Here is a 22,589-nt window from a genome sequence, read left to right on the forward strand (position 1 = left end):
ATTACCAGAGATGCAGACTGAGCATAATTTTCCATGCTGTTCTTCCCCTCATCCCCATGACATAGAGTTCTTTTTATCATGCGGCATGCCATCCTGTAGTCTCTTCCCTCTGACCACAGGAGTCCTTCCGTGTTACAGCCATTCTGGGTGACAGCTTTTGATAATATCCCTCATTGGGCTGTTACTTTGCCCCTCCTACAACAGTGACTATCCTGCCCCTCACACTTTGAAAGCCTCATCCTTCTTCCAAGGAGCTCAAGACACACTGTACATGATTCTACTGACTCTTATTTTATCACCATAATTCTGGAAGATAAATTAGACCAAGTGGCTGAGCCCAGGCAACCTAGTGAACTAATTACATAGCAATCTGGGTGTGGGTGGGGATCCAGAATGTACAGAGCAGATCTTCCCCATCCCCAGTGGTGAGGCCAGTGTTTCTTGATGGTTATTTCAGGCCCCAACCATAAAGCTGGTGGAGCACCGTTAACCCTCTGACGATAACAAAACAACTTAAAGTAGGGGCAGTCCAACTGCGGCCCTCCAGATATCCATGGACTACAATTCACATGAGCCCCTGCCAGCATTTGCTTGCAGGGGCTCATGGGAATTGTAGTCCATGGACATTTGGAGGGCCACAGTTGGACTACCCCTGACTCAGAGTGTCTTTCTGCCATCAGGAAGAGCCTGCTTCATGAAGTGCATTGACCTCCAGGCTTCTGAGGAACAGAAGGGAGAAAAACAACCCAGCATGTTGTTGAGCTGCCTTGGAAGACATTCATAAATCCCCTTTTTAGTGAGTGATGTCTTCCTGTATGGGTGTAAGCAGCACCTTCGTCAAGGTAGACTGCAGCTTCCCTTTGATTTGATTTGGATTTCTTTATTGTCTTATGCGGTAATGGGCAAAGTAATGCACGGTGTCATGGATTTTTTTTTTTTTTTGCATTATCTTTTTAAAAAATCTTCTAGACTCCTGCTTGTGATTGGAATTCTACAGTCGAATGCTCTTAATTTTTGTTTTATTTGAGACGTCCTCTTTCCCCCCAAATAAGACGGGTAGAAGCATCAGAAGCTCTAGAGATGTTCTTTGAGGGGACAAAATGTACGGAAGGTGAAGGACCTCTTAGCCAGGGAGGGCAACCTGAAACTGAAAAAGTTGTACTTTTTCCTCTGACGTAATAAGCACATTTGAGGGCAGAGGTTCATCCTCTTCCGCCTGAGTCACCATTGTGCTTGATACTAGGGAAGGAGAGCAGGGATTTATGCAATGTGTAGTATGCTCCCCGTGCAAAGCTCCCGAAATACTTTAATGGCTTTTTTGCCGTGTTACGTTGTTTTAATTGTGAGCTACCTTGCGCAAAACTCTGAAGAAGCAGCATAGAAATATCTTAAATAAATACATTCTGAATGAATGGGAAGTTTCTGTTTAGAGCAGGGGTAGTCAAACTGCGGCCCTCCAGATGTCCATGGACTACAATTCCCATGAGCTCCTGCCAGCATTTGTCCATGGACATCTGGAGGGCCGTAGTTTGACTACCCCTGCTTTAGAGGCAAAACTGTCAGAGCTGAATTTCTGTTGTCAAGGGGAAGAAGGAAGCTGAATCTTCCTGCTCCAGGGATATGATCAGTCTCTGCATTTCCTTTATTCTTGGAGGCTTGCATTCCTTTTCTTTGCTCTGAAGCCCTTTGATTAAGATAATTTCAGAGTAAATGCCCAGATGCTTTTCTGTTTGCCACAAATAAGCCAACCAGCTTTTTTTTTTTCAGGGCGGAAGGAAGCAAAGATGTTTCGCAGTTGCTTGGTAGCTACAAAAAACCTTGTTTTTCCTTCCATTCTCCCCAGCTGGCAAAAAGAGCTAGAGCTCTTTGGGAGGAAGGAGGAAGGGAGGGAGGTTAGGAGCAATAGGAACAAGAGATAGCTTGGGAATGGCCATAGCTTTGATTGTTGCCTGCCCCTCCTGCATTCCAGACAGTGGGCAACGCTTCTGTCATGCCCACAAGTGCTTAGGAGTTGAATCCTGAAGTGTGCCAAGCATAGCTCCAGGACCACCGTTTCTCACAGAAGGATTGTGTGCGGTTGCATGTTTAAATAACCGGACAAATTGTGTCTTTGGGGGGGAGGGGAGTGGGCACTGGAGGTTAGGGGGCTGGAGAAAGATGCCTGGCATAGGTATTCATTTGGATGTGGTGTGCAGGTTAAACATAACGTATGATCCGCTGCTCCTTTCATTGCTTCCAATTAAACCTTGCTTGTTAGTTTAACCTCTAGGTAATCCCATCAAACAACGGATGTCAAGGCAACACTGCCCACAGTGGCTTTGGATGAGTGGCCATTAATTTTAATTGCCTTGATATTAAAGATTAAGAAGTAGGGGGACTAGCAGGGTGGAAACGATCCGACGTCAAGCAAATCCATTCACTGAGCCTTCCCCAGGCTGCAGGGATATTAAAATTTTACTGTGAGAATTAAACAAGCCTTTATTAGTGATGGCTGTTGTTTGATTGGTCCAGAGGTGTGCATAAACACCCGATTCTTATATATCCGCGGACAATATGGTTGACGTATAGAGATTCTGCAATTATGAAACTGTTAATAAAGCCATAATTGGATTGTCCACAGTAATTATTTGCTGGGTTTCATTAATGTATTATTGCTTCCTGACTGACAAGGTAATATTAAGTGCAATATATACAATACTGCAATGCATTGTCTTGGGAATGCAGCATGTGAAAAAAGATGCACCTTCACTTACTGCATTTCAAGCCGGTGGGGGAGCTTTCATTAATTTGTTAAAGCAAATGCCACAGTTTTGGAGCAAAGAATGGATTCTCCTCCTTTTTAAATCCATGGTCCAGTTCTGGCTTTTAAGCCTGGAAAATATTAACATTGTATAAAAGCCAGGAAGTTGAATATATACAGGGATGCATTTGTTGAGAAATTATCTTCATTCAAATGGTGCTCACAAAGCCCAAATCTGTCATCTTTCCTGGACCACTTGGGATATGGGTGGGCTTGGCGAACACCTGTCAAAAAGCATAGCAGTGAACATTGTCTTTCCCTCTGTCTTCATTGAAGGCTCATAGCTCATTTTTGCCTGCGATGGATGAATTGTTCCTAAGCATACAGCATAAAGGTAAACACGTACATGGTCTAGCTTAACAAAGGTTGCCTACAGTCTGTGGGATTTACCTTTGCCCTTTAGTGCTTGCTGAGCTCGCCTGTGACATCAGAGCAGCTAAGCTAATGGTAGCCAGAGGGATCTCTGTTTGCCTGATATCAGGCCAGGTAACCACTCACAGTTGGATGCTGCTGGAAGGCTATGAACATGCCAGAATCTAACAATAGGGTACAGTTCTCAAAAGCAAACTACTACAGTGGAAACCACAGCATCTGGGTCTTGGCAACATTGAATGGTCTAGTAGAGGGAATGGCAAGACCTTGCTAAACCAAGTTTTTTCTGTATAAAACCTTTCAAAGGCATCAAACCTCTGACATACACAATAAAATACTAGCAGCACTCTAATTTCAGTCTGTTTGACCTACTCCTGAAATGCTGTGATGCTGTGGGTTTAGGAGATATCACTGGGTGTTGTGGGGAAGGGAAGGGAAGGGAAGTTAATAGAAGACATTTGGGAAATTTAAACTTTTTAGCTGTCAGAGCACTGCCCTCCCTCCTAGTGCACTGTATTGGAAGACCACAGTTTTAAAAAAAACTATTACAACATCTACCGAAATTACCCCAGTTCTTACATTTATCTCACACTTGTTTGCATACTGTAGAACCAAAAGGCAGCTATTGGCAAAGGGTCACAAACAAACATAGGTCTATAGCAGGCTTTCTGGCAAGCAGGGTTTGATTCTCCACTCCCCCACATTCAGCCAGCTGGGTGACCTTAGCTCTCACCACAGCACTGATAAAGCTGTTCTGACCGAGCAGGAATATCAGGGCTCTCTTAGCCTCACCTCCCTCACTGGGTGTCTGTTGTGGGGAGAGGAAAGGGAAGGCGATTGTCAGCTGCTTTGAGACTCCTGGTAGAGAAAAGAGGCATATAAAATCGTCTCTTCTTCTATATGGTCATGTCAATGTACCCACCACTCCCAAAATGGCCAATGGTGGGCCTGGAGGGGTGGGAAGGGGAGGGGCTCCAAGTGGGCATGTACACAGGTATGCTTCCCAATCATATTCTGCATGATCACACCACTTCTGGAATTTCTCAAAGCCTGAAGAATATTTCAGGTGTTTCTCAGTGGTAAAAAAAAGTCTATAGAGAAGACCAACAACCAGCACTTTCCTACCGGCTTCTGTTCTTCTGTCTTACTAGCCACCTCTAGTCACTTTGGAGCACATTTCACCGTCAAATAATTATGATCTCCTAAATTTTATTTATTTATTGTTACATTTCTAGTCCGTCCTTCCCCAATTATTACAACTGCAGTAATTGTATTTTGCCAAGGACTTTTCTTTCCATTAGATTGGTGCCCTGGTATGGATACATGAGCACACAGCCTTGGCTGCTGTTGAGATGGGGAGTCTTTTGTAGTTATTTACTACAGTTATTAATTACGAATGTTCTCCTAATGTTCAAGACTAGAAATAGTTTCTGCATGCTGTTTTCCCAGAGGCTTTGTTTCAGCTGCTCTGTCCATGACCTTTGGGCGGGTTAATAGGTAGAGCTTTAGAAGCTGGCTTGGCGGCGGCACAGCCATCTTCAAAGGGCGATGACAAAGCAGCATTTCATCTGTTTATTGATTTATTTTAGCCCTCTTGTTTCACAGCAGACCAAGCTCCATTCTGTTGGCAGTGCTGCCAAGGCTGTTCCAGCCTCCAAAACAAAGAACAATTGCATTCTCCCCTAAATTCCCTTGTTCTTTTCCATGGCCTAGCATCACTTTTATTGCCTCTTTTCATCTTTTAGACCTAATGGCTGTATCCTTGGCAAACACATAGCTTCAGCTGTACTGAGGAGCTGTGGGGCACTTTCTTCTCTGTGGCAATGCTCAAGATGGCTTCTATTGTGAAAGTGTAGCTTTAAGAGACAAAAGATCTTAGGCATAGGTAATTGGGCAGAACCTTTACAGGGAGAGCAGGGAGCAGCCAGGCATCCTTTGCATATCTATGGATCCAGCCCCAGCTGAGAGTCATCTCCATCCAGCAAGTCCTGATGCTTGTGGGGCTATCAGAGAGAGAGAGAGAAGGAAGTAGTTGGGGACCTCTCCCTCTGTGCCAGACCAAGGTCCAGCTAAGAACCTTTCCTTTCAGCTTTCAAATACCATCAGATATGACAGGTGTTACTCCATCCAGAATTCTTGGCCCTCCTTCTGAATCTTCTAAATTTGGTTGTCAGTTCTGTTTTTGATGCTGCATTGCAAACCAATTGCTGGGTGAAATGTGGAATAAAAATATAACGTGTTCAAAGGTAACCTGTCTTTGGTTGCTGGGAATGACTGTGGCCTTCAAAGGCAAATCTGTAGCCTTCACACCCTGTTAGTGAGTTTCCCACAGGCATTTGGCTGGCCACTGCTGGAAACAGAGGGATCATCTAGATCTGTCTTCTTAATGCATGTGGGTTTGCCTTACTGTTAGAGCTGTCAGTCACTGAGAGGAGGTTTAGTTGATGGATAAACTACTATTAAACTGATCAATAAATTAATTAAATTTAAATAAACCTGTGGATTACCGAAATGCCAATACAGATGCCTCTGGAGCGTGGCAGTGTAAAACTCTGTCTTATCTTGGTGTGGCCGGAAATAAGAACACTCATAAAGGGCAGGCATGGCTAAAAACAGCCTAGAAGAGAGAGGACTTTGTCAATAGTCAGTGAAACAGGAAGGAGTAATGATGGCTAAAAGTATCCTGGAAAAGAGAGAATCTGTCTCAGCATAAATACAATTAGGAGGGTCAGTGATGGCTAAGAATAGTTTAAGAAATGAGAATCTTACTTATAGGAATGCCTGTAATTCTCAGCACTTCCAATTAAAAGTGATCCCACCAAAATGTTTTTGATCTGCTGTTCTGAGGCATTGAGAGAGGGGAGGTGGATTGGGGGGGGAGGGGGGAGTTCTTGTTTTTTTTTCCACTGCCAAAGCTTGTTATCTTGTTTAATGCTAATGTTTTAATGTTTTTAATTGATGTGGAGTTTTATTCTGTAACCCTCCACGAGATGTTTTACAAGAGCAGCGGGTAATACATATCATCATCATAATCAATAATAATAATTAATAATTATTATTATTGATAATAATGATTAATAATTATTAATTAATAATAATTAATGATAAAATATTATTTTTATTATTATTATTATTATTATTATTATTATTATTATTATTATTATTATTATTATTATTATTATTATTATTATATTCAACGGTAATAAGTTTTACCAGCTGTGCCCAGCTGATATTGGACTGAAATGTACCGCTTGAAATATTCACATTAGCGGTCCCTGAGTGCAATGACATATTTTGAGTCCACCCCCCCCCCCAATTTTTTAAATTTTATCCTTTCTTCTCTTTGACAGGTATCTAACTGGTTTGGCAACAAGAGAATCAGGTACAAGAAAAACATAGGGAAATTTCAGGAAGAAGCCAACCTCTACGCAGCAAAAACAGCGGTGACTGCAGCGCACGCCGTGGCAGCAGCTGTCCAAAACAACCAGACAAACTCTCCCACTACACCAAACTCGGGTATGTGCCTGCATCTTTGCCTTGGCAGGGCCTGGTTTACATCTGCCAAGCAAAGCAGGAAGGAGAATTTCTTTCCACAAAAGAGCAGGACTTCCTTAGCGCCTTCACCAAGTTTGTTTTGGGGTGCACATTTCCCGAAGGAGGGCCTTTCAGTGACCCAGCAGGGCTATCCCAGGCGTTCTGTTGTGTTGAATGTGATGAGCTATCCCTTAAAATAATCCATAGCAAAACAATCAAAGAATTCGACTCAGTCATTCAAATGAGCTCAAGGCATTCAGCCTCTCAGCTTTTTGTTCCTTTTTGTGGGAGCCACGCTCACACTGAGCAGTCAGAGGGGAGGGAGGGAGGGAGGGAGGCCAACATGGCTATTAAGACTTGACAAAGCCACATGCAGAGTTGGGTGGGGATTGCCAGAGTACTCCCTTGTTCCAAAAGGAAGCAGCATGGAACATTGCTCACATGTGAGTCTGTGCTTGATACTGAGGGGTCCATTTTTAAAAAGTCATTTTCCTTTGCACCAGTTTATCTCATAAGCAGTCATGGCTACTCTTATTCCATTCGTCCCTCAAGGTGCTCAGGACCTTGGTTTCTCCCCTTCTCCATTTTGTGTTTTTAGATAGATAGATAGACAGATAGACGGATAGATAGATAGATAGATAGATAGATAGATAGATAGATAGATAGATAGATAGATAGATAGATAGATAGATAGATAGATAGATAGATAGATAGATAGATAGATAGATAGATAGATAGATAGATATTCATCCCCTGCTTTTCATCCCAATGGTAACCCAACAAGGCTCACATTATTGTCCTTCCCACTTCTGTTCTATTGTTACAACAGCCTTGTGAGGTAGCTTAAGGTGAGAAGGTAGCTGGCTGAAAATGACCCAGTATTTATTCATGTCAGAATGGGAATTTGTGCCTGGGATTTTAACCCAGCACTCTCTAACTGCTACATCATGCAATATCTTTTCAAAGTAGGGTAAGAATGATTAGTCCAAGGTTGAAATTCTTCATGGCTGAAAAGGAGATTTGAACTGAGGGCGCCCCAGTCATAGACTAACTACTAGAGTCACTGGAGAAACCAATGTGGCTGCATGGTAACAGGGCTGTAAACATTTGTGTTTGTCTTCCTGGTTTACTCAGAAGCATAGTGGGTTCCTCAGTGGGGAAGTCAGTTACAACATATCTTAGAGCATGTGCCCAAATGCTCGGAAACACAGAGCAGTCCCATTAAGTGGGTAGTCAGATTAATATTCAAGATTAAAGCTTGGGCAGGAGGAAGCTTAAGCAGACATTAGGTTCTCCTGTTGTTGGGTTCTCCTTCAGGAACTACATAGCATTGTGGTGTTTACCATGTAGGAGACAATATTGTCCTTTTCCACCAAAGCAAACTCCCCTGTTCAGTTCTGAGGCAACAGCAGCATCCTTGAAACCGTAGAGGAAGCAAAGCTATATGACAAAGTGAATGAGAGGTTTCTTCTTGAGATGAGAACAAATCAACTTAATTAGCAATTACCAGCTATTTCCATCCTAAGAAGGCATTAAAGCCATGCTCAGTACGAGCCTTTCCTTCAGTATTTAGTAATGGCACCTAGAGATAAAGGGAACTGATTGGGGGTGGGGGAGAAAATGCATTTAGCTTTTGAATAACTCCCAGGCTAAAGCAGCTTTTCTGCATATAGAGTGCTGGACTCTGATGCCTTTCCTCTAATGTCCCTCCCATGAGCATTTGTTTGGGTTACAATTAGTGAGAAAAGCACAGCAAATTATGAGAGCTCTAGCGAGGGTGATGGGATTGTTTTTCTGAGAGTTCCCCACTTACACGCCCCACCCTGCTTTCACCAGCCCCACCACCCTGCCATGCCCAGTTATCTCATCGGTGTTCTGCTGCTGTCATGGATGGCTGAGCAGCCAGCCAATGTGTGGACAAGTGAGGCCATAGGTGCCTGTGCTCCTTCTCCCTTCCCTGGCACGTTGGACACTGTTCAGGCAGATTCCAAGGTGCTGAACTGCACTCGGGTAAATGTAGTCCTCAAAATGCCTGTCATAATGTAAAAAGGTCCCAGGGATGGTTGAGATGTGAAAATAGTTTGCGTTATTTTCTCAGCCCTTGGTTATCATAACTTCATGTGCACAAAGCTGTGCTTGTATTGTGATAAATGTGATTGTAGAAGCTCTGCCTATGGTTTTAGTCCCATTCACACATCTAGTGCAGCATTCTTCAAGTAAACACATATGTGAGTTAGCCCTTCGAATATTTGGGGAAATGCTGCAGTTCGGGTTTCCTGAACTTCTCGAGGGAAATTGGCTTCAGAGTTGTTGTTGTTGTTGTTGTTTGTTTTCCTATGGTAGCACCAAGAAATAAGCAATGTGGCCACATTATGCACTGATGATGTTACTAAGGGCCAGTTCACACGTTATGCTCAGCAGTGTTTGCATTTAGCAGTTCACATAGGCAGCCTCTCGTGTGAGCAATCTGAAATGTGGAAAGAACATAACTACACAGTGTCACGGCGGCAGCAGTTTACAAGCTGGAGCCCTAGCAAGTGAAAATCCTTATTTACTGAAGGTGTTGCTACTCATGCGATACTGCTCCCGTGAATGGATCATTCTTATGAGCTATTAAAGGCACACAAAGCCATCTAACACAATCTCAGTTGATCGAATGGTTGCTATTGCAAGCCGGTTCTTTTTTAACTACTAATACCTGGGTTTGCAAGGAAGCCCTTCAAAATCCACCAGCGGTCAGGTGAGGGTAGGAGAGCATTTGACAGACACACACAATATTATCTTCAGTCTGAGTTCCTTTAACTGGAGATTGAACATGGCACTGTCTGCATGCCAAGCTTGTGCACCACTACAGAGCCACACCCCCTCCTCTCATATAACCCGTGAACTTGTACCGAGCCAGGCTGTTTGTCCACCTTGCTCAGTAGCATCTTCTCTTGAGGCAGACTCTCCATGCACTCAGGCATATGTGTTTCTGAGTCCTGCTACCCAAGATGTTGAATACTGAACCTGGTAACATACAATGCCATGCTCTGCCATTGAATTCTGGGCCCCTTCCCTGTTAAAGTCAGTTTGGCTCTGATGGCTAGTCTGAGATCCTTCTCAGTTATGGGGTGTCATTCTCTGCAGTCTGCTCCCTTTCTTCCTTGTTTCCTTTCCTCCTCCTCTCCATGCCTTTTGAGATCTTTTGGGGGTGGACGTGTTTGTTTGCCACTCTCTGTGATTCAGCTACTTAACTCTTTCCTTTCCAGGTTCTTCTGGTTCTTTTAACCTCCCTAATTCTGGGGACATGTTCATGAACATGCAGAGTCTGAATGGGGATTCTTACCAGGGGTCCCAAGTCGGAGCCAATGTGCAATCACAGGTAGGAGAAAACGCCCCCAAATTAGGGCCTGTTCAGCAGGGCGTGGTTTGGGCTTCATTATTTAAAAAAAAAATTAAAAACCAGAAAAAGAAAAGGCAAACAAACAAAGACAATCCAACCACAAATTTCCCCTTAACTCTAGCTATGGAAAACATTTTGGGCCTCTTTGCAGAATTGGGGCGGCCTGATTTCTAAACGGGACTGATTTTGGTCACTTTAGTACTGAATCTTGCCAACATAAAAGAGCTGGCTCCTCGCCTTCTTTATCTGTTTGAAATGTTTCGAGCTTTGTGAATGCAATTCGGCTCTGGCTTGAGCTCATGGCGTTGGGTTGGGCGTGTTTGGCTGTCGACTCTAAAGCTTTTATTGGAATATCTCTTCTGTTTTTTGCTTCATTTATGGCATCATCTCTCGTTACATGCTTAATGAAAAAAACTCATCTATCTGATCGGTTTAAAAATGCATTTCATTCTTGGTCACCATTCTTGTTCACCCCCCTTTAAAAAAAAAAAAAAAAAGCTCAAACTCTTAGTCTGGGAAATGCAAGGCTCTGTACATTCTCCTGATCATGTACCACTTAAATTGCTCCTTTTGATATTAAGGTGGCGGGGAGAGGGGAATCCTACCTGCAGACACATCCCTGTTGTGGAGATTTCCTTCTCTACAGCCCTTCATTCCACCCTCCCTCTAATTTGCATGTAAATGTGGTTAAATTCCACTCTTTTGCTGGGCTGAAGCTCCATTGTCTTCTGCTCTCCATGCTAGAAAGGCCCAAGTTGCCGAAACTGTCCCTTTGCCCTACAAAGAATGTTGGTTTCCTTGACCTAAAAATCCTTTCTGTGGAATGAGACAGGGATTTGAGGGTTGTGCCAGGAAACCCAAAGGACATCCCTGGCATAAACAGTCCTGAGGATCTCGGTGTCTTCATGAGCTGGTGTGTTTCATTTCAATTCAGACACGTTGAGCACCTTTCCCTGGCTTGTCTGGAGTGAGGGCCAACTAGATGTGACAATGGGGAAATTGTGACTTGGATCTCCTGCTGCTTAAAAAAAAATAGACATTATAGCTATGTAAGCTCCAGTTTACATCCGAGCTTCAGCATGGGGGTTGATGTTAACCCTTCTGACACACAATTTTCACAGCCGGAATAGTCCCTTCAGAGCTGGTGCCCCCCCCCCCCCGAGAAAACACAAGGTGGAGGACACAGTGCTGGTATGTTTTCCCTCATGGAGCAGAGAACAGCCAGAGCTAGACATGAAATTATTCGGATGGCCAAAATGTTGTGGGGCGAATTGGTCTTGAGCCCCTCTCCCCAGTGGTATTTCTCCAATCCAAATTGGAGCCTTGCTTGAAAGTAATTTAATGTAAAATTAAATGGTGATAATCAGAGATTTCATGCTGTTGTGTTTAATTTGGCCCTGAGAGACAAAGGAAACTTTCAAGCCTTTTACTGAAACTCTCTCAGTTGCCCTTGACAGATAGATTTGCTTTTCCAGTAAGATCCATCATTCACATTCATGCGCACACACATCCTGCTTCCCCATTTGAACTCAATTCAGATTGTAAATTGACAATGTTTTAGTAGATTTTTAGAGTGATGAGGTTGTTTTTGTTTTGTTTGTGTGTCTGCGTGTGCCTCCCTGACAGGTGGATACCCTGCGTCATGTTATCAATCAGACGGGAGGATACAGTGATGGCTTGGGAGGAAATTCGCTGTACAGTCCACATAATTTAAATGTGAGTACCACTGACAACAGTTTCGAGGCCTGTGACTGCAGCGTCAGATCCAGGGAATCATTAATATGTTGATCGCAATGAAGCGTCAGATCCAGGGAATCATTAATATGTTGATCGCAATGAAGCGTCAGATCCAGGGAATCATTAATATGTTGATCGCAACCTTCAATGATGCAGCGATGCAGTTTGAGGTGTGGGGCATAGGACAAAAGACCTCTCTGATGGATGGGCTCAGGTGTCAAAGAGATGCAGAACAGAAATAGTTGGCTATTTGCGAGTGAATTACAAGGCTCCCTGAGTAAGACGTGCCTGGTTTGGCTGGCTTCTTTTTAGGCTGGGATCTGGTGAGCAGTCTGAAGAGAAGTCAAGGTATTCTGATAGAAGCCACCCTTCATGGTATACTTGCATGTTTCGCTCTCTCTTCTCTCCCAGCTGTGATCTTGGCTCAAACAGGTTTTGCAGGTGTTTGAAGCACTGCAAAAACCTGCAGTATTCGTAGGAGGAGATGAAGCAGAACAGGTGCCACTATCATGCTTGACAAGGTGTGCTTGTCAAAGTCTTTTGAAGAAGAAACCACCACTGGGCTCTTCTATCAGAGTGCACCATACAGGGTAGGCCTTCATGTAGTAGCTGATACTGGAGTATTGGTTTTTTTTTTCTCTAAAGATGAAGTTTACATAATGCAAATATTTATTTATGTATGGCATGTGTAGTGTAGCCAGGAGATCTGCCGGCCTCCTTGTCACGACTCCTCGTGTACCTTGGAGGAACTCCATCCAAATCCTTTAAGGTCTCCCATCCAAATAATAGCCGGGGTCAGCTCTGCTTAGCTTCCAGTGTCTAACAGGATCAGGTCAGCAAGTGGATGCATATTTTTCCAAAACCTTTTAATGTTTTATGGGTGGGCAAAGTGTAGCGATAAATTTTGGTTTACAAGATTCTCCCTCCCGCCCAAGAAATGCTGCAAGATTCTTTGTTTGGTCTCCACAGAATTCCTCCTGTGGGCTCTGTAGCAACACAGAACAATCTGCAGAACCTTCTAGAACTCTATCATAAACCCTCCCTGGATCTATATGTGCATACAAGCATGTTGCATGTCCATGTGAATGCAAAGTGTGTTTCTCTTCTTTGTGCCACCACCCCAGGTTACATACCTGGCCTCACCCACATTACCAGGGACTTGAGGGACACTAGTATGGCTGCCCCGAGCAAGGACAAAGGGCAGAGTTTCCCAGTTGTGTGGGAAAAACTTGTGTGCATGTGTATTTGACCACAAGGAGGACTTTGAATCACAGTCTGCTCTCTTAAACAGGAAAAAACTTTATTGCTGCAAACTAAGCTTACAGCACAAGACAGGGAAAATACTATCATGTTGTGTTACACAGCTAATGAAAAGAAGAGGAAAACAACACTAAGCCAAACAACAATAGAGATGTTCCTCTGACAATCCCCTCCCAGATATCTCTGGAACAAATGCACATCCTGACCCCCACATGCTCCGTGCTGAGGAATCTGATCTCCATTGTATGAACAAAGACTAATGGATTTTACCAGTCTTTTAGCCCTTCTAGCCTTTGCTGGTGGGAAGCCTCTACCCAATCTAGTTCCAAGTAACTCACTCCCAAGTGGGAAGGTGAACCCCAGGATCCCAATAAAACAAAATCAGAGTCCAACAAGGACCAACAAAGATTTATTCAAGGCATGAGCTTTCGAGTGCAAGCACTCTTCCTCAGACTATTGTGCTGCTTCAGACCAACACGGCTACCCACTTGAACCCAGGATCCCAATAATCTCTACTCAGATCCTGTTGTCCTTGCTGGCAGCTAGAGCCAATGGTTATCTCTCTGCGGAAATTCATCTTCTCTTGGTACTGTTTATGGCTCTCTGGGAAAACAAGTCCCTATCAGGATCCCAGGAACTCCCTGGTGAGCTTCAAACCATCTTCCCCCCTCTCTTCAAGAGGACAGTTTGACTCTGTCTGCATGCTTCTCAGCAAACCACTTTAATGTAACTCATTCTGAAGCAACTCTGAGAACTTTCTCTGTGGGATTTATCTCCTCAATGAATCCTGATGCCATTTGCCATATTGATTTTCTTTTTAAAAAGAGGAGGTGGGCATAGACTCCCATTGCTAGTTCCTCAAGACCTTTCTTCCTGCATTTCTCTTTCTCACACACTTAGTGAGAAGTGAGCTCCATTTTGAAAGTATGGCTGCCTTGGTGGAGTACAGTACCTATCCTTTGACAGTCATGGCTTCAATTCAGCCTTTGGAAGGGGCATGATTATTAGGTAGTCTGACAATTCACCATGGGGAGGGGGGTCGGGTCACTCTTCCAGATGATAGGCATTTATTTGGGGATAGGATGTTGACAGCTGATTGGGAATAATTCAGTCAAGGGATCTCATGCTGCAAACACCAAAGAATCCATCCCCAAATCTAATTTTTTAAAATTCTAGTCTTGTCCAAAGGATTCTTATTCCAATGCAGAATGAATTTGGTTTACCTTCTGTCAGAGCCCACATACATGCTGCCACGTTTAGATTTTGGAGAAAGCAGCCTCCTCTCCAAGCAATGTCTTGTGATGATACTGCCTGGGCAGTTTGTTATTACATCTTCCACTGCTGCTCTATGCTGGATCTCTCCTGGTGCCAGAATTCAGGTCTGGGTGTTCAAATGTGATTACGTTACAGGTAGACCATCGATCACTAGCTCTATATTTTCTCCCTGGTCTAAGTTGATTAAAAGTGACCACATTTGAGACTTCTTCCTGCCATAGGTATCTGCAGAGCTCCAGCTTCAAAGGAGCTGTCTCATGACATTCTGTCTTTACATAGAATTTAGAGCCAGATTTCTTTAAACGTTTCTAAAGGGCTTAAACTGCTCTTCAGAAACAGAGAAGCTGATTTCTTTCCGATTCCGACCTGTCTGTCTTGTATAGAAGTGTCATCATCTGCCTTAGCAGCCAAGAAAATTGTATCTGGAGGCTGAGATGTTTTTGTAACTTGATAAGCACTTTTAGATTTGGTTGTTTTAACAACACTATTTTTGATTCATATTTTATGTTCTGTGCCTTTGGCCATGTACAATAAATGCTGCAACTACCGTTACTTAATACATGGCCTGATATGCTTTCATAGATATGATAATGCGAGTATGTATAACAAAGCTAAAGTCCTTTCATGCATTCACAAGTCAGGGAGAAGTGGTTTGCCTTAACTTCCCTGGCGTGGCTATGTTTCTGGAGGCAGGACATTTGTGTGTAAGGTGAAGCCATTCAGTCACATAAGACTTTACTTGCAGTGTGAAGTGGCACAGCCCAGAACGCTGGCTGACATCATAGAATGAAAGATAAAGATGATCATAAAGTTGAGAAGGGGGCGACTCATTTTTGACCCATCCTGAGTAGGGATTTGAAGATCCAGGTTTAATACTCTGGCCTATGCCAGTTATCAGCCAAGGGCAGAGGTAAAATTCCTCACTGGGTCAAGAATATCACCACTGAAGATCCTGTTGCCTTTTAACTTACTCCCCTGTCTACGCTCAAAAAGCTCCCCCCCCCCCCGTTTCATCCCAATACTGTGTTGCCCGCCATGCGAGCAATGTCCATCCCATGGGGTGGTCTTTTTGCATGGTACGCAAAGATGGTTTCAAGGCCTGGCCCTGAGGTTTGTAGAGTTAATGCATAACAAGTTGATCCATTGCCAGAAAAGCAGGATATTAAGGGGATCTTGGGCATATCTCCACAGTGATGAGAGGGAAAAGTGTAGCAAGGGATACCTTTTTGATTTTGTCAAGGGGATCCATCACCTCTCGCTTAGAATGCTTTTATTCAGTGTTATATGGCTGGGACTTTAAAATCAGAACAAACACTACCTGTGACTAAAGGATTTTATGTAGCAACTAGAAAGGAAGCCCACTGGCTCCCCATTCACTGTCATGGGTACACATCTTTGCATTGGGGAATGGTAGGGATTGAGGCCACAAAAGAAAGAGATAGAAACTGCACTAAAATGCCATAGCCTGAAAGAGATTTGAAGACCCCCCCTTTTTTTTCTCCAGCCTTTCACTTGCCACAAGAGTAAATATTAATGATGTAAAATGTGATTGAAGGCATTCAATTGAGAGGGAGGGTGCGGGTGGGGGTGGGGAAGTCCCATTAAATACTCAAATCTTTTTCCATTTGAAATGTCAAATCTTTCTTTTGGGGGGTTTATAAATAACTCATAATAACCCACAACAAACCATATAAAAAGCCTTTTAGTCGCATTCACTCCTTTTTCATTTAAGTGTTTTGAAATGCTTCAGAGAATTTGCGATATCCTTATCAACATGATAAAATATGAAACCCTGATTGCCTGCGGCATTTTACAGACATGAATTCCATCTTCCCTGATGAGGCCTGATAAGGCGCTGTTGTATAATACAGTGCATAATCTCAAACCACCAGAGTAAGGATTAATTTATTTTTTGGAAGGGGGGGGAGAGGGAGAAAGGAGGAAAAATGCCTGCTGACAAGCTCTCCCCCAGCTGCCAAGCCGAGTAAAAATATTGTACATTTCTTGTTTATGAATTTGGATAAAGGGGGGATAATGTTCACTTCGGGTGGAATATCTTCAGACTCTTATCTGCAGGAGAGTTTCCCCTCCTTCTCTTAAGTAGGTTTTCATGGTGGGGGAGTGGAATAAAAACAAAAATGTAAACATGAGAAACTAAAGCCGAAGGTGATTCTGGCTTCTTTTTTTTCTTTTTTAAGGTTTTGCATTCTTGCAAGAGGTATTCCATCTTTCTTGAGCCACCATCATCTAAACCTTGAATTTATGACAAGAGATTCCCCACTCCCTGTTTTGTTGCTTTTCTCTTATTCTGGAGATCATGATTTAAGCTCCTCCCTTTAATCAGGAGTCCCTTTTCTGACTTTGGAGGATGAAAGACCTAGGGGTAGTCAAACTGCGGCCCTCCAGATGTCCATGGACTACAATTCCCAGAAGCCCCTGCCAGCATTTGCTGGCAGGGGCTTCTGGGAATTGTAGTCCATGGACATCTGGAGGGCCACAGTTTGACTACCCCTAAGGGATTGAGTAGAAAGAGCAAAACGCTCAGCCAGACCTGCCATGGTTCAGGAGGGCCGAGCGAGATCCATTCTGAGTCCTGCCATCCATCACTCGCCGCTCTTTTTGTGCTGTTTTGAGCAGCGGGTGTGTGTGTGTGGGGGGGGTTGTTATTGACAAGGGCAAACCATGATCCTGCCACCAATTGTTTTGGTACCGGGGCCCCCACGGTCATCGTCTTCGATAACTTAGCATGCGCTAAACTTTCCCTTTGGTGGGAAGGCGCTCTGAGAAGAGATTCTTGCAAAGGCTACCTTGTGCCAGGAGCACTCAGAGTCGGCCTCGGCTTGCTCCGGCAAGCGCCAGCAAAGGCTTGCGCCCGTCACTTCCACTCAGCGTCCCCCCAACTCACAAGGCCCGTGCCTCCCTCTTCTTGACTGACATAAAAATATGTAGCGACAAGCTGTCTGCCACAGCAGAAATCTGATCAGACATTGATTTCAGCAATTGCCTCGATGGGCTGAGACATAAGGCAAATTTGTTTCTGAGCGCTGTTATTGCTGATGCAGGTCTAATGCGTTGGGCCGGCAGCAGCCCAAGACATGGAGCAACATCTGAAAGGGGTGGGGAAGTGGGGGGGGGGGGGCGGGGGGAGGGATTCTGTTTGTGGGTAATTGGAAAATAGATCCGAATAGGGTGCTTGCGTCTCCCGTTTGCATGGCCTTGCTCAGAGATTATTGTAGTTGGAGGGGAATTTGGGCCTCGTCTCAACTGGCCTTGTAAATGGCTCTGACATGTGCCCAGAAGGGAGACTTTTGAAAATGAAATTAAGATTCAGCTGTGTGGGAGCTCTCTTCTCCCCCCTCGCCCCCCCCCCCCCGCCGGTAGTTACATGGCTGGAAAAGCCTAGGGTCCCCGCAGAGCTCAGGTTCTTGTCAAATGGGGCAGTGCACAGATGCATGTTGCTCAGCTGTGGAAAGGCGAGGAACGAGGCAGGAAAAAGCTCAGAGTGGAGAACAGAGCAGGCCTTTCTTCGGCGAATGCCCCCTGAGCATTTCAGGCCAGAGTTCAAGTGGTACCTTGCTTAAAGTGGTAGGTAGAGGCTTGGGGAGGGGGAGGGATAGGAAGAGAATTCTTTTGAAAAGCAAATTTGTTGTTGCATCAAGTTTGGAGTGTCTCTGTAAAAGCGTCTCACTTCTAATGAGCGGACTGGTACTCACGGAGCAGTTCCTCAGCTTCTTTTGGGAATGGGTAGCTTAAGCCAAAGAGCCTCTGACTTGCCCAAAGCCAGCAAGGGAGAGCATCCATCTCATAGCTGCCAGTCAGATGCTTGACTCAGTGGGCTGAGCTGTTTGTAAACATTGGAGAACAAATTTTGTGTCCAGTGGCACCTGTAAGGCCAACAAAGTTTTATTGAAGGTGTGAGCTTTCATATGCAGGCACACTTAATGGAACAAGAATCATAAGAGTACAGATATAAGGAGAGAGTAAATTAGTAGTAAATTAGTAAACAGCGTCACAAAGGCATCCACACATATGCAGCATGATAACGAGCCGCAAGGGAGTGGCGGGCTATAAATATAATAATAATAATAATAATAATAATAATAATAATAATAATAATAATAATAATGAAGATTGGATAATTCCTTGCTAGAATAACAAAATCAGTCCTTTAGGTTCAATTGTTGTTCCCCAAAACATAGGGGGATTAAAAATGTTAAGGTTAGTGATTAATGGCAGATGCTTTCCCAGTTGTGAAAAGAAGTAATTAAAAGAGACCAATCTGTCTCCACCCAAGCATGAAAGCATCTCCACAAGTGATCAGCTCTGTTGTATTTGTTCTCCTGTCCGAAGACCAGAGAATTAGATTCTAAATTAATTACATACATGTTATTTGTTGTTATGTGCGAAGTCGTGTCCGACCCATCGCGACCCCATGGACAATGATCCTCCAGGCCTTCCTGTCCTGTACCATTCCCCGGAGTCCATTTAAGTTTGCACCTACTGCTTCAGTGACTCCATCCAGCCACCTCATTCTCTGTCGTCCCCTTCTTCTTTTGCCCTCAATCACTCCCAGCATTAGGCTCTTCTCCAGGGAGTCCTTCCTTCTCATGAGGTGGCCAAAGTATTTGAGTTAGTATGTATTACATACATACTTACATCATATTACAGTCCCATTGTCTCAAATGAAATGAAATGAAGAGGGGATTGTAAGGAATATCAATATAAGAGTTGAATGAGGTTAGCGTATATAGTGAGATAAGAAACCAATATTCCTGTTGAGTCCTGGGGATTCCATTGTTTTGAGCTTTATAATAACTTGCCTCTCTGCAATCCTCCTTTCCAGTCTGTTCTTGAAATTTATTTGCAGTAAAACATTGCAGCATTTCTTCACAGAGTCTCATTCTCAGATGCTTATGGCCTACCTCTCTCTTTGGGCTGAGATTAGAGCCAAGTCAGCTGCTCATGAGAATCGTAGGCCAAGTCCATCAGTTTTCTCAGTAGATGGTTCCTTTGCCACTTCAGGCGCACTACAAACAGCCAGCAAACCCTTGGCCATTTCCTTTACTTCTCCTATCACCACGGTGCATCTTTCCTGCTGAAGCCCCAGGCTTTAGCTGTCTCTGCTTTCATATGACACTCTTGCTAAAGTGACTGCCATAAATGACATGTATGTGATACGGTTACTATACACAGCAGTGTATTTTCATGGGTTTGTTTTTCTCCCTTCCCCAGGCAAATGGAGGCTGGCAGGATGCGACTACTCCATCTTCTGTGACCTCGCCAACAGAAGGCCCAGGAAGTGTGCACTCCGATACCTCTAACTAAATGTCCTCACAACACTTATCGTCCATCCACCCCACCCCACTCAAGCTGAGATGCCTTCCTTCAGTGCATTGAGAATCCCAGGAGGAAGAAGAAAAAAACACCCAGATTCCAGAAAGATTGTGTGTTTGATTGTGTGCGTGTGTGCGTGTGCGAGGTTCTTTTGTTAGCCAACCACCGCTGGCTTTAATGCAAAACCCCGTCTTACCAGAGAGTTCAATAAATCTGTTGGGGTTGTTTTTTTTTGTGTTTTTATTTTTGTTTTTGGTTGTTGTTGTTAAAGTATCCTAATCATTTGAATAGGTTCTTAAATATCACAGATATGCACACACTCTCTCAACGTCAAGGAGGAAAAAGAAAAAAGAAAAAACAAGCACTTTATCCGACAAGGCCGAGATTTAGCGTTATTTGTAACCCTGTATCTATTTTAGAAAAATAATTTATTACCAGCAGATTTTGCAAGGATGGTCTACTAGTTGCTGCTTGGCCTCAGAGGGGAAATTAAAAGTAATTCTTAAGAGTAACCTCAAGTAACAGAACCAGGCTTGTGGGGTGGTTCGCCCAAACGGGACTTCCATCCAAAGCCGAAGTGAATTTCAGACGCTGATTGTCTTTTTATCTAGGGGTTTCCCCTCCCTCTTTTAGAGCGGAAATAAATTGTTTTGTTCAGTTAGGGCTGTTTTGGCTAGCAGTTGCGTGTTTTGTTTTCTAAAGCATCCTTCTGGGTCTCAGATTTTGTTGGGATTCATGGGGTTATCCAAGTCGCTTGCAACCAGGACGGGGTGGGGGGCCCATAGCTCTTCCTTTAAACTTCATTTAACGTACGGCACAGGGCCCTCCCCCTCTGCAAGTCATCAGCGTGCACAGATGATTCATATGAGATGGAGATACTTGCTGCTCATTTTGCGAAAGCCAAGCCACTGGGTTTTACAGTACGAGCCAGGTGCTGAGAGCTTTTGCCAGGGTTTGCCACCATTCCTCAGTGCCAACAAGAAGCGAAAAGGCACCGTTCTCCGAAGTGTTGTATATAGTGTAGCAAAAGAGTATTTATACATCTCACCAATCAAAACACAGCTTTATTACCTCATGCGAACTCATATGAACCAATAGAAACATGTTCTGTAGCTTAGAGTGCTCACTTTACTACCTCTAAACAATATTCACTCTGTTCTTCGTCTCTTTTTTTTTTTTTCCTTCCCCCTTCCCTTAATCAATTTTTTTGTTTTCCTTTTTGGGCATCTTGTAATTAACTCTTTGGTTCCCTTCATGAAATGTAATGTACATTGTAATCTTTTAAATAAAAGTTTTTAAAAATCTGGGTTGCATTGGCAACTTTCAAAAATAATTTTAAAAAAAAGACGCTTTGAAGTGGAAACATTTGGGTCTTTAGGTTCAACTCGAAAACAGTGAAACTGTTGTAAATACAGACAAAACATTTTGAATGTTGTTCATCCTTGTTATTATACTAATTCACACAAAAAAAAGAGAAAAAAAATACAACCAACAATGAATTGTAAAGCATACAGGTCTTGGGTATTCAGCACTGTATCTTTCACCCTGTATAATTGGGGGTAGGGGTGGGGGGGGCTGGGGAGCCCTTTTTTTTTCCTTTCTGTTTTTATTTTTCTCCTCTTTTGTATTGTATGCGATTCTGAAACTGATTGACTCAATGAGAAAAAAAATAATAATTTGTGGCAGTGATTCTAATGTATTAAACCGTTTCGTGTTACTTTCTAACTGGATTACACCCTGAATTTGAAGAGTCTTCCTCGTGGTAGTTCTATGTAGTTTTGAACCATGAATAAACTTTTTGCTTTCATGACCCAAAATGTTGACGTAATTTCTTCCTGTTCCCAGAAGTGGAGAAGGAGAGAGGCCAGCAGCAGGGCCACGAGGGTAGACCTCAGGGCCTAGCTCTGCGTTCTGTTGGATTTCATAACAAGGTTCTCCAACCCTAGGTGTTGTTTGAGTTCTGCTCAAGATAATGTGGCCACAAGAGCTACTGTTGAAGGAGACAAAGCTCTGCTGGGCTGGGAGTGGGGCAAACTCTTTTTTTTTCATGGGGCCATTTTCTTACTGAAAGTCACCCCCACCCACAGGCTGCCCTCTTTTTTTTTGTTGTTACCCCTTTGTGGGTGAAAATTCACAGATTCTTTTTTTCCTCTTCCAGGTAAGGCAGTGATGGCCGCAGTTTCCACTGCAAGAGGGAAGTTAAAATAGTCTTCTCTAGTCTAAGGGGACCAGATTTTAACACTGGTAAAGCGGGACACTATTGACCTGGGGGGTTCTTGATTAAACATTTTGTCTATATGGAGCAACAAAAAGTTTCATAGAACACATAGAACGCAAAAATAGTAATTTCAACATAAGTACAATTTGCCAGGTACCCCTAGATGTCCCTCCAAAAGTGGGACAATCTGGTCACCTTAATTTAGTCTGTTCCATTAAATTGCAGGCCTGTATTCTGCCCAGACTCTGGTTTTAAAACCACACAACGCACAAAGCCACGGTTCCTGCCCTGGAAATGTAAAAACATCCATTGTGCACTCTTGCCTTGTTAACATTTTTTGAAGGCAAAGAAATGTGCACCTTGTTGGTTTCACTGCCACATTGATGTATTCTGAGCATTAAGCAAAGAAAGGCTCAGTCAAGTAGGTTTGTATTGTTACAGGAGCAGAATGGCAGTCTCATCTCTTGTTTTACTAGATGTGCCATAAGGGCTGAGATGGTGAGGTGGCTCCCTGTGCTGGCTTGACTAACTCCTGCAGGTGTATGGCAATATCATGATAATCAACTTTATGTTTGTATCCAGCCCTTCCTGGATAGTTCAGGGTGAGTAACAGCATGGTTAAAACAATAGAACCAAATATTAACATGAAAATGTTTTTTCTAACTTACAATCAC

The 22,589-nt window shown here is 43.5% G+C and overlaps 1 protein-coding gene across 4 annotated transcripts in view; it reads left to right on the forward strand.

Moving 5' to 3' along the window:
* PBX3 (PBX homeobox 3) overlaps window positions 1–21,514 on the forward strand; it is a 213,124-nt gene extending 191,610 nt beyond the window's left edge. For 3 of the 4 annotated variants that reach the window (XM_077305400.1, XM_077305404.1, XM_077305401.1), the window contains 4 exons: window positions 6,523–6,688; window positions 9,958–10,070; window positions 11,718–11,807; window positions 19,596–21,514. In XM_077305400.1, coding sequence (XP_077161515.1) covers window positions 6,523–6,688; window positions 9,958–10,070; window positions 11,718–11,807; window positions 19,596–19,688 — 462 coding nt within the window. In that variant the 3' untranslated portion in view covers window positions 19,689–21,514. The remainder of the gene's footprint in view (window positions 1–6,522; window positions 6,689–9,957; window positions 10,071–11,717; window positions 11,808–19,595) is intronic. The other variant, XM_077305403.1, reaches the window with a different exon arrangement.
* Window positions 21,515–22,589: the final 1,075 nt, after the last annotated feature.

The sequence above is a fragment of the Paroedura picta genome, chromosome 12, assembly GCF_049243985.1.
Source record: "Paroedura picta isolate Pp20150507F chromosome 12, Ppicta_v3.0, whole genome shotgun sequence".
Lineage (NCBI taxonomy): Eukaryota > Metazoa > Chordata > Lepidosauria > Squamata > Gekkonidae > Paroedura > Paroedura picta.